General features: G+C 39.1%; 1 protein-coding gene across 2 annotated transcripts in view; it reads right to left on the bottom strand.

Annotated features, from left to right (window-relative positions):
- Window positions 1–12836, bottom strand: part of ctnna2 (catenin (cadherin-associated protein), alpha 2) — a 385655-nt gene that overhangs the window by 156624 nt on the left and 216195 nt on the right. For both annotated transcript variants that reach the window (XM_061830846.1, XM_061830847.1), the window contains one exon: window positions 75–155. In XM_061830846.1, coding sequence (XP_061686830.1) covers window positions 75–155 — 81 coding nt within the window. The remainder of the gene's footprint in view (window positions 1–74; window positions 156–12836) is intronic.

The raw sequence follows: 12836 nt of genomic DNA, 5'->3' as shown, positions 1-12836 counted from the left end.
GTACATTGGTAGAAGGGTGGTGAGGATGGAGCAGCTACTACATGAACATTAGAGACCAAGTAATCGACACTAACCTGCCGACGTAAGTCTCTGGTCTTCTTGGTCATCTTGTCAATCGCTGAGTTTAGTGGATCCCCTTTCTCTTTTCTGCCAGTCTGTGATAAAGAAGAGAAAAAAACACAAAACAGCAACATCAACTATCACAGTTTCATTGTTTTCAACTGAACATATTTGATGTATTCAGTGCAGTGCATTTTGAAAATGCACTTCATCAAAAAACACTTACTGACTGACTGTCAGTTCTCCATGACGCATAAGTCCGTTTTCAATGTTACCTAGCAACTGTACCTATCTGGCAGAAATCAATTTAACTGTTGCCTGTTCCCCCAAGGATCACTTCCTCGCATTGCCAATTGCTGCTAGTGGCTTAAAAAGAGAGAGTGTGCAACCACTTATGCATTCGTCTCTACTATTTTGTGAAATAAACATGACTAAAACTGAGGCGACGTGTCTTTATCATCCAACACATGTGTTCTGAAAACATCAGGAGATAGATCAAGCTGTGAATGAATATGGTCTCCAGATCCATGATATTAATAATATCGAAAGAGGAGGATAATATTTCGGTGCCCAAAATGTGAATCCTTGTTTTTTTTTTTTTTTTTTTTAAATACATTAAATATGTTTGAATTTAAGTGGTGAAAACATGTGCTAAGACTGAGAACAAAACAGAACTGAATTCTGAACTGAACTGAGATCGGCCCTGAAGTGCAATGTGTTTGGCGTTATTTCAACAAACATTTCTGCTGTCTGGCTGCTTGTAAGTTGTATTGCGAGGCCCCAGTGAAGTGCACAGGATCTGCCACTCCGATGCCCCAAACCAGCCCGACAGAAGTTAGAGCGCATGGCATGGGAAGGGCTTTCTGCCTCTCGCATTGCGGCCGTGTAACGGGTGGGGATAATCTGGCTGTTACTGCAGAAGGCGTGCACCAGGGAATTCCACTCCCCTCCTTCTCCTCAAGACGAATTGCGGGCAGAAAAGTCCTTCCGTCAATTCACGGCCCACTGAATTTCAACAAAAACAAAGGGGTACAACAACTCTCTGCGGCCCGTGAAACCAACGTGCATTGCACTTCTCTCTGCACATAGATAGGAGCTGTGACAGAAGATTTGATTTACAGCTGAAAGCTCCATTTTCAGAGCACCCGGCAACACGCCTACAGCATTTAAAAGGTCAAAGAATGTTGCAATTCTTGCCATTTTGAAACCTGTTTTTCACATACTTTGCAATGGCATGGTTTATAGCCCTTTTTAGACTATTAACTTAAATATTTGCATGCACGCAAACAGTTTAAAAGAAAAATTCTCTTGGGGTATGATTTTAGGTAGCTGTTGAAATACAGTTATCCAGCATAATGACATGAAAATAATCAGACAAATAAACTTGCTCGGGAACCACTCTTTGACAACACCTCATCGACAGATTATTTACCAAGAGAGGATGTGCGATTGTTGTTTTCAAATACTTACAACGTAAAATACACACATGTGCATTTTCTGTGTTACATCAATTAAAGTACACACAGAAGACATTTACATGAAACGGAATAGCTCAGTGTATGACACGGTGAACCTTTTGCAGGTTTAGACCCTTGAGTTGCAATTGAACCCTGGAGCAATGAAACCACCAACTCAACAAGTAGTTCCTAATTCCCAGTGCAAATCCACAGGGTTCTCTTTACATTCTTATGACTGTTACAAATGTGCAAACATTACTTTTAAAATGATTGTAAAATTAAAATTGTTGAAAAAAAGGTGGGTGGTTAGAGGGTGATAGTGACTATTTGACTCAGGAAGCAATTTTTAGTAATTCCAGTTTCTGTGTAAGATATCATTTGTTCTGAAATTGAAAAAGTAAACAAAAGTACTATTCAGTATTTTCTTTTAAATTTATCTAAACATACAGTACAGTTAAGTGAGAACATTCCTCCTTGTAAAGTATTCACATCAAACTCATTCATTCTTTTTCTTCAACATAAAGAAAGTAACATATTTCTGTTATGCATTTCAAACGGTACCAAGATGATCAACAGATAAAAAACACTGATCTTCTGACAAACCAATACCAGCATACACAATTAATTGTCTTGTTGCTCGGCAACAATCCTACAGTTTTGCCCCGCATAACATGAAGGTGAGCAGGAGCTCATAAACCTTTGCAGGGGTGTGCATACTTCTTAGCTTCATCCAATGATGGATTAGCTCCAGAAGAACCATGCATAACTGCGGCAAATAAATAATAATTTGGCTCCGACATCATACTAGACTAAGTCATCACATTTTGTGAAACCCAATTGCAGGATTAGTGACAAAACCACCGGATCCTATCTTAGATAGGATTCATTATATTACTGCCACATATTAGGGCAATTTGATTGAGACTGAAAATGGAATTAATTGAGTATTCAGTGGGTGTCCTTATGTGCTTCATACCCATACAAGCAGTCGTATGAATGCATGGTTGAGCTCTTGTATGCCAAGGCAGAGGACATGACAAAATTAGTCATTTTGCTCCTGCCCAAAAAGACTAATGTGTCCTTTAGGCACCAGTATGACAAACGAGATTAAAGATGCTCAGCAAAAAAAAATAAAAATAAATAAACTAAAAAGGCCCTTAACAGGAACATTTCATTGAGTACTATATAGTCACAGTTTAATGCATAATAGCCAACCTTAATTGAACTGGGAAAACCCAAAAAGGACCAGTCTGTAAATGACAGCTATAGATCTCATTCTTTTTTTAAAGCATTAATGCATTTACTGCTAAACAATGACTTTTAATAAATGTAAAATTTGTTGAATTAAACTGTGAACAGTTTCATCTAAATAGAATGAGATTAAAACATCAAAGTTCTGCCTGCCTAAGGGGACATGCAGTACCTGCACCTTATGTTAGGACCCTGCTGATATTAAGCTGTTTGAATTTCTCTTAATTGCCTGAAGTCTCATTTTACACCTTTGTGATCATTACAACGCACAATTGTGGGGACGGGAAGACAGGGTAATCAAATGTAGCAAAAACGTATGAAACAACCAATTAAAAACACCACGCATGAATTTCCCCATCACAAATGTTATAAACAAGACAGATCAAAATGGTGAATCATAGGTTAGTCAATGCGTCACGCTAATACTCACCATGGCTTAGGCAAAAGGATACTCAGAGCCCCATGTACACGTTTGTTCATTTTGATACGTACACCAGTTTTGGCTAACATGCAAATGTGGATGACAGATAAAGTGGAACGGACAAACAGTCATCACATTATATGTCATCATTTGATACCGATTGGCATTCCTCCAATGGCATTCAGGTGTCCCCCCCTAAGCAAGTGTCCTCTCTGGTACACTGCTATTAAAAACTTGACATCACAGTTGGCTGTTGATTTAGTTGTCTCCCATACGGAGACGCTGACCGAAATGTTTGGGACTGCCATGTAATGAAATGTTAATCATTGTTATTTATTTTCCAGTTAACACATGCCCAAATGAGGTTTCTCTGCATCAAATCCTTGCTGCCGGCATCCTTTATCCCACCTCCATACTGTATGTCCTCTCCAAAGAAAATCATTTAGACATGTTCCTAGCAATAAGACAGTGTTCATGGAAATGGAAGAAAAAGTTTTAAGGGCTCTATTTTTATACTGTTGCCTATGCAATATGTGCTAAAGTGCAAATGCAGAAGACTCTCAAGAAAGAAAACAAGAAAGTTTAGGGGAATGTTTTGTTTGTTTTTTTTTTTTTTTTAAATCCACAATAGCGTATGTGTTAATATTTGAATGCTGGTGCTCATGCAACAAACTCATACAACAACTGACTCATTCAAAGAATAAACAAACTTACATTACTAAATTACACTGTGGTAAGTTTTAATTTCCTTAGCAAAACTCTTCTGGGTTGTCTGTATTGTTATTCATTAAAAGCATTACTCTCCCTCCATCATTAAATCCATCCATCCGCAACTTGTCCTCATGAGGGTCATGGGTAAGATGGACCTTGACTTTTGAGCAGAGAGGCAAGGAAAACCCTGGACTGCTCTTCAGGGTATATACATTATAGACCAGGGGTGCACAATGGATAGCGAGACAGTTTTGGTCCATCGTGTGACTGCATGCAACACACACTTTTACATTGATAGTAAAAATAAAAAATAAATAAATAATAATAATAATAAAAAACAAAAATTTTGACAATTATTTGTCTTTGTAATTGTTTGCATTTGTTTGTATTTGTTCTTTGGTTACAAATTATTGCAACAAAAAGCGACAATGGCATGAGATGAGCATGAGAAAAATGAGTCCAGTGGCTCAAAGGCAATAACGTGGCAAATCATAAAAATAGGCAGTTCAATCAGGGGAATGGATAGACAGGTGCGTAACGAAAAGGGGTATTTTCTCCCATTGTCTTCTAAGATCAATGTGTTAAATGATATCAATTCCGGCTCCTTGTCAATTCAATTAGCCAGGAGTGAGAGGTACAATTACCGTCCAATGTGGTTACACTGTCTGTGGAACACTTTAAAAGGAAGCCAAGCTGATAACGAGGAGGTGAGGAAGTGTTTGTGTGAGCCTGGGGTGGAGTTTGATAATAGTGCTAATACGTTGGTCAGGTTACCAGCAGATGATAGGGAGCTAGATGCTCATTAAGCTACGCTGAGCTCCCTTGACTGTAGCGCCATGGATGGGTCTGTTTTGACTTGTTCTCATTAAGTGGACACTAAAGAGGCACAGCGGTAGATCAGCGAGTTTGATTACAGGATACTCCAAAGGAATACACAATTGAGCTCTTGTTATGGTTAGATGCATTTGACATGTTGAAAAACACTGTGATCTTCAATGAGCAAAAGTTGGGTTCAGCCCAAAGTTGTCTGGAATTCTATGCTTGGAAAATGCATCACATTTAACACAGAGATAAAGATGCTTACTTTATATTAAAAACGTTAACAACAAAAACAAAAGGGTGCTTCACTATATAAAAATGATTACGGTAGAATGGTCGGACACAAAAATGAATGTAGAGTAGATGTTAGATTACATGATTCTTTGTGTTGTATAAGTTGATGTGAAGAGACTTTTTTTGTTGGTCCACTCACAACAACATTTAAACGCAATGCAGAGGATCTTAGCAGATGCAGCAAACTCTGCTCCATGGGTTTCTTATAGTAGCATTTTTTATCTCCTCCATCTCACATGATTGCCGACAGTATCTATAACGGTGCTGCTTGGGCCTGGAATACTGCTGTCACTTAGACTTAATGTAGTCAGGAATCACACTGCTTGAGGTGGCTCCAGAGTGGCTTCTGGTACTTAGGTATGTTTAATGGCTTATGCCGATTTGCTTACTTCTCCCATGACCCAGCCTCATGTTTAGTGTATGGACCTGTCACTGGGTATTAGCATCTACGATCGAGAATGATATGCGTGTGAAGAAGCGTGGGGCATTTCATAATGTTCATGTATGAAATGAATAGTTTAGGGAAAGGCAAACAGCTGAAGTATGAGCACTGTAACATCGTAAAGCCGGGTCTGAACTTTTCAGAAGGCCCAGCCTTTCCTCTAAATAGACCTTGAGACAACCAAATAGTATTGTTTGCATTGGCATGTCAAATTAAATTATAGTTATTTACTTACATTCCTAAACAGAACGAGATTTTTTTTCTAACTTTAAATGGTAATGTTTGCTTCGGGTGAAATAATGTGCATCCAATCACATCATTATTCTGTTTCAAATAAAATATCATGCATGTTTAAGATAAATAATGTGTTTAGATTCTTATGACACACAAACAAATTGTATGTTTACATTCAAAGCAAATTCATTCATTCATGTTGATATGGCATGCTGAAACATTGCCTGTATTAAACTATTACGTTGTTCTTCAAACTAATTTGTTCTGATTCCTTAGCAGTCTTCATCTTAATGTAGCCTGCTCATTATCATTTTCCCTATAATGAGAATATGGAATTTCTAAGAATCAATTTCTACTTTGCTGTGATTGAGAAAGCTGGAGTCGCACCACTTCTCTATCATGAGTAAATGTAAGCAACTCTGCTAGATACCGGTTTGGGGTGGGGGGTCTCTACAGAGATACCACGACTTGCATAACGATTACTGGAAAATTGTGAAAGTGTATGGACGAATACACAACATTGTCTTGGGAGTTCCACAAATATATTATCCAAAAACATGGAAAGGAAAGTGTTAAATTATGCCAGGAACTGAGTCAAGGGTTTTAACTGTATATGTCAAAAGCATAAGGAGGAATGCAGGAAATGCCTGTTTATCAGTGCAAATACAGGGAACAAAAAATAAATAAATAAAACTCTTGTCCTGCAGCAGCAGCAGCATGGCCAGCAAGAGTGCCGCTGCCTACAGTCTCCCTGAACTGAATAGCAAGTAGTGTACGAGGGAGGGACTGAAGAAAGAGGAGCTGGAGAGAGGAGACATGAAGGGTGGTAGGAGAGAGAGGTCGGGAATTGGGTGGGGAGGGTGAGAAAATGAGAGTGGTGTGATATCTGTGAAAGCAGAACTGTGGTAAAGAGAAAAGGAGTCAATGGGGTGAGAAGAGGGTCTGAGTATCATTGATGTACTTTTGTTACACTGCAGAGGGAGAGAAAGCCTGTTTATCACACACAATTTGTCTAGGATTATGCACCTGTCTTTGGGGGGTGGGATGAGTTGCATTCTTTTGAATTTTAAGGAAGTGATATGTTTCAAGTATCATGTCATTGAAGAAGCAAAAAGCAAGGAATGCCTCAAACCAATTTCAGGATCTGTTAATGCTAAGAGACTTAAACCTATTTCATCTCAATTCTCTCTTCTTTCTATCACTTCATTTCAATGTCAGTGAAAAGTGGATTAACAAGGGACATGAACTGAGAGATTTCTTTGAGGATAGGCAGGGGCACAAGCTTGTATTGTTGGCAGCAGAGGGTCCGAAACCTTAATAACGGATCTATTTTTATCTGTTCACTGGCGTTCTTTGTACTCCAAGTATCCTCAAATAATGTTCTTTGCTGATTTTTCTGACTCTAAACTTAAAATAGGACAGTGAAGATCAAGCACAGGGGGGAATGAGGCATATTTTGCATGCAATGAATTATTTGTGGTATTCATGAAACGTACAGCCAGTACATGTGAGCTGAGAGTGTGAACTGCGGAAATGACCAACATCAAAAAATTTTGTGGATTACCAATGCGAGTTAATTGTGAAGACAGCAGAAAAATATTCACAGTGGAATCTTCACAGTCTGTTCCAGGGCCAATTTCAAATTGCTCTAATTTTAAATTGCTTAAGTACATTTGAAGTACCGTATTTTCCGCACTATGGGGCGCACCTAAAAGCCTTTAATTTTATCAAAAGATAATGGTGCGCCTTGTAATCCGGTGTGTTTTATTCAGTGAAGAAAATAAGTATTTGAACACCCTGCTATATTGCAAGTTCTCCCACTTAGAAATCATGGAGGGATCTGAAATTTTTATCGAAGGTGCATGTCCACTGTGAGAGAGATAATCTAAAAAGAAAATTCCAGAAATCACAATGTATGATTTTTTAACGATTTATTTGTGTGATACAGCTGCAAATAAGTATGTGAACACCTGTCTATCAGCTAGAATTCTGACCCTCAAAGACCTGTTAGTCCGCCTTTAAAATTCCACCGCCTCTCCATGTATTATCCTGAATCAGATGCACCTGTGTGAGGTCGTTAGCTGCATAAAGACCCTTGTCCACCCCATACAATCAGTAAGACTCAAACTTGTAACGTGGCTAAGACCAAAGAGCTGTCCAAAGACACCAGAGACAAAATTGTACAACTCTACACAACTGGAAAGGGCTACGGAGAAATTGCCAAGCAGCTTGGTGAAAAAAGGTCCACTTTTGGAGCAATCATTAGAAAATGGAAGAAGCTAAACATGACGGTCAATCTTAATCGGAGTGGAGCCCCATGCAAAATATCACCTCGTGAGGTCTCAATGATCCTCAGAAAGCTGATGAATCAGCCCAGGACTACGCGACATGACTTGGTCAATGACCTGAAAAGAGCTGGGACCACCGTTTCCAGGGTGACTGTTGGTAATACACTAAGATGTCATGGTTTGAAATCATGCATTTTCACAGAAGGTTCCCCTGTTTAAACCAGCACATGTCAAGGCCTGGTTTAAGTTTGCCAATGACCATTTGGATGATACGGAGGAGTCATGGGAGAAGGTTTTGTGGTCAGATGAGACCAAAATGGAACTTTTTGGTCATAATTCCACTAACCGTGTTTGGAGGAAGATGAATGAGTTCCATCCCAAGAACACCATCCTTACTGTGAAGCATGGGGGTGGTGGAATCATGCTTTGGGGGTGTTTATCTGCACATGAGACAGGACGACTGCACTGTATTAAGGAGAGGATGACCACAGCCATGTATTGTGAGATTTTGGGGAACAACCTCTTTCCCTCAGTCAGAGCATTGAAGATGAGTCATGGCTTGGTATTTCAACATGACAATAACCCGAAGCACTCAGCCAGGAAAACCAAGGAGTGGCTCAGTAAAAAGCATATCAAGGTTCTGGCATGGCCTAGCCAGTCTCTAGCCCTAAACCCAAAAGAAAATCATTGGAGGGAGCTGAAACTCTGTATTTCTCAGTGACAGCCCAGAAACCTGTCTGATCAAGATCTGTGTGGAGGAGTGGGGCAAAATCCCTCTTGCAGTGTGTGCAAACGTGGTGAACAACTACAGGAAACGTTTGACCTCTGTAATTGCAAATAAAGGCTACTGTACCAAATATTAACATTGGTTTGCTCAGGTGTTCAAATACTTATTTGCAGCTGTATCAGACAAATAAATACTTAAAAAAAATCATCCATTGTGATTTCTGGATGTTTCTTTTTAGATTATCTCTCACACAGTGGACATGCACCTACGATGAAAATTTCAAACCCCTCCATAATTTCTAAGTGGGAGAACTTGCAAAATAGCTGGGTGTTCCAATACTTATTTTCTTCACTGTATATGGACAAATATTGAGCCTTTCATGCAGCTCCATCTAATGGAAGCAAAACGTAACCCCAGCCTCTACTGTAGCATCTATTCTATGCACCTTAGAATCTGGAGCGCTTCATAACGCGGTGTGCCATAGATATGGAAAAAGTTTAAAATATGCCATTCATTTGATGTGCGCCTTATAATGTGGTGCCCCCCAATAGTGCGGAAAATACAGTAATCAGTTCCTTAATCAAAACTTCCTTAATTCCTTCCTACCAAATCATCATGTGCACACAAGCAACATTCTAGCATTTTTATCTGTCATAAATGCATAAGTAAACCCCTATAAATAATAAGACAAAAATAATTCTACTTATTATTATTGGCAACCTATTGTTTACAGTCATTATCTGCACTGTTTTGAACTGCCAGGAAAGAGTTTTACAAATGACTGTGGGGGGAGGTCTGAAAGCGAAAAGCCTGTTACAACACCTCCAGCTACTATCTTTCTTCTTGACTTGTACATTTCCACCATTTATTCTTGTTCAGTGCTCATTTTGCATCATTTAAACTATTTACAGCATTATAGCTGTGACATTCTTTATGGTCCTTTTTGTTGTAGTGTGTATTTATTTTGAAAATAATTTATTTCTGTATTTTCACAACTAATTAATTATGTTTATCTTCATTCTCATGTCCAGGACTTTGTGACAACTGTTGTTGCAGTTGTTGTTCACGTGCTCTCTATAAATAAAGGTCAGTTGACTTGTTGACTAATAGCTATTAGAGACAGACCAAGCTAGCTCGGAATTGACTTCTGTTAGTGTGGGCATGGCAAAGTTCCGATTTTGGCAAAATTGGATGTTTTTTCTTTATGATTACTTGCAGTTCACTTTCTTGTGCGGATTCCATTCCCTGCCGCATTTTCATGACTTCCACTCATTCAATACTGAACCAACTGACAGGAAAACAAGCTTTTCAAACACACTGTGGTTCCATTATGTCTCCCTCCCCCCATGTCGCCTCCAAAAAAGATGTAACTGGCTTAGAAAAAACGAAAAAACTGCAGCATTTCCTTATTTCACTACGCTCTGAAACAACAAAATGTGCATAACCCAGCACTTGATGTAAAGACAATGGCTGTCAGGGATCACATGCGATTGAGAGAATTACATGTTTCTGTAAATGTGGATAATGATGTGTCAAGCTGCTCACATAGGTGATCAATGAGTGGAGGTAGTTATAATAAGGGATTATTTGGGCAAATTGTCCATAAGTCAGGCACCCACCACTATATGATCAAACAGAAACATGCAAGTTACAACAGGATGACACTAGCGATACTGTATAACGTGCCCACCAGATAAACAGACATTATGTGCAAAAATGGTACCATGCTTAATTCATGGATTCAACTGCTGTAACAAACTCACACACTCCTCAAAGCCTGATACTGTTAGAAGAACCAGTGGCATTATTATGTCTCACACACACACACGCACACACATGCACACGCATACATGCACTAGCACATTATCCTTTTATCTATCCTTTGTCAGTCCACCCACAAGGATTTTTTTACTTAAATAGGAGCAATTCGGAAAATAAACAAAAATATATATATATATGAGGCACATTGTGAGGAGGTTGATTTGGAACTCGTTAAAGTATTGATGTGGTCTCCATCTTACTACTTAAAAATGCATTTTGACAATGGTCAAAGTGTGGCACCTTATTTTCCAGAAACAATATGCAGATTACGCCGTTGAAACTAGTGGATGCCATTTATCAAACTGTTACTGAAACACATCTATGCAAATGTTCCCAAAGACATATGAATCAGTCTACATTTTAATTATTTAAATGTCGCATCAAATCAAAATAAACACTGATATGATCGCAGACTGACAAATGCTGCAACTTGTCTGCTTAATCAGTTATCTGTGCTGACACAACCAAATATACGGTACCTGGTTGCTCCTAGCCTATTATATGACATTTTTCAACCCGGCTTAAGACTCACTATCTGTTTTAGTGGTTTTATTAATCTTCTGTTTATCTTGTAATATATAATATTTTTATTGCTTTAATTCTTGCTGTGTAAAGCCTTTTGTTTTTAGCTGTGGTTGTATTTAAAGTGCTTTATAAATAAAGATTTCTACATATATAAGTAAGTTTCTTTCAGTTTTTCCCGTTAGGGGTCGCCACAGCATGACATCTTTTTCCAACTAAGCCCTTCATGACGCAACTCCACTTGGGGAGGAGAAGCTCCAGTGAAATACGAACTCACGACCCCTGGTTTACCAAACCAATACATATATATATATACACAGATAGATAGATAGATAGATAGATAGATAGATAGATAGATAGATAGATAGATAGATAGATAGATAGATAGATAGATAGATAGATAGATAGATAGATAGATAGATAGATAGATAGATAGATAGATAGATAGATAGATAGATAGATAGATAGATATAGCTTTCCAGCTGCTCCACCGTGCCGCCTTGAATATGAGAATGTTTTTTTTTTTTTTTTTTGCTTTTATTTTAAATGTGCCCTACGATCGAGTGGCGACCAGCTCAGGGTGTCCCCCAGAAATCACCAAAGTCAGCTGGTCACTTTTTGGTTAGTGGAGATCTGGAGTAAAAAGGTAGGCACTACAAACGATGAAAAATGGAAAGGCAGTTGGTCCTGATGACATACTGGTGGCGGTATGGAAGCAATTCTGGAGGGGTGTCTGTGGAGATTCTGACCAACTTATTCAACAGAATACTTATGGGTGAGAAGATGCCTGAAGAATGGAGGATAGGTTTGCTATTTCCCATTTTTAAGAACAAAGGTATAAAGTTGATGAACCACACAATGAAGTTATGGGAAAGAGTAGTGGAGGGTAGAGTCTGGACAGAAGTCAGTATCCGTGAGCAACAGTATGGTTTCATGCCTAGAAAGAGTACCACAGATGCATTATTTGTCTTGAGGATGGTTATTAAAAAGTACAGAGAAAGTCAGAAGGAGTTACATTGTGTCTTTGTGGATCTTGAGAAAGTCCATGATAGAGTACCAAGAGAGGAACTGCGGTACTGCATGCGGAAGTCTGGTGTGGTGAAGAAATATGTTAGAATAGTACAGGACATTTATGGGGGCAGCAGAACAGTGGTGAGGTGTGCTGTAGGCATAACAGAAGAATTTAAGGTGAAGGTTGGATTGCATCAGAGATTAGCTCTGAGCCCCTTCCTGTTCGCTGTGCTAATGGATAGGCTGACAGATGAGGTTAGACTGGAATCCCCTTGGACCATGATGTTCGCAGATGATGTTGTGATATGCAGTGAAAGCAGGGAGCATTTGGAGGAACAATTAAAAAGATTGAGGTATGCACTGGAAAGGAGAGGAATGAAGTTTAGCTGAAGTAAAACAGAATATATATATGCGTGAATGACAGGGGTGGAGGGGGAAGAATGAGGCTACAGGGAGAAGAGATAGTGAGGGAAGACAACTTCAAATACTTGGGGTCAAAAATCCTGGGGTGTGTTATGTGACAGAAGAGTCTCTGCTAGGATGAAGGTAAAAGTTTATAAAATAATGGTGAGGCCGGCCATGATGTACGAATTAGAGACGGGCACTGAAGAAACAACAGGAAGCAGAACTGGAGGTGGCAGAAATGAAGATCCTGAGGTTCTCGCTTGGAGTGAGCAGGTTGGATAGAATTAGAAATGAGCTCATTAGAGGGACAGCCAAAGTTGGATGTTTTGAAGGCAAGGTTAAAGAGAGCAGACTTCGATGGTTTGGACATGTC

This window comes from Syngnathoides biaculeatus, chromosome 9, assembly GCF_019802595.1.
Source record: "Syngnathoides biaculeatus isolate LvHL_M chromosome 9, ASM1980259v1, whole genome shotgun sequence".
NCBI lineage: Eukaryota > Metazoa > Chordata > Actinopteri > Syngnathiformes > Syngnathidae > Syngnathoides > Syngnathoides biaculeatus.
Note: the sequence above shows the minus strand (reverse complement) of the source record. Positions and strands in the feature narration are given on the sequence as shown.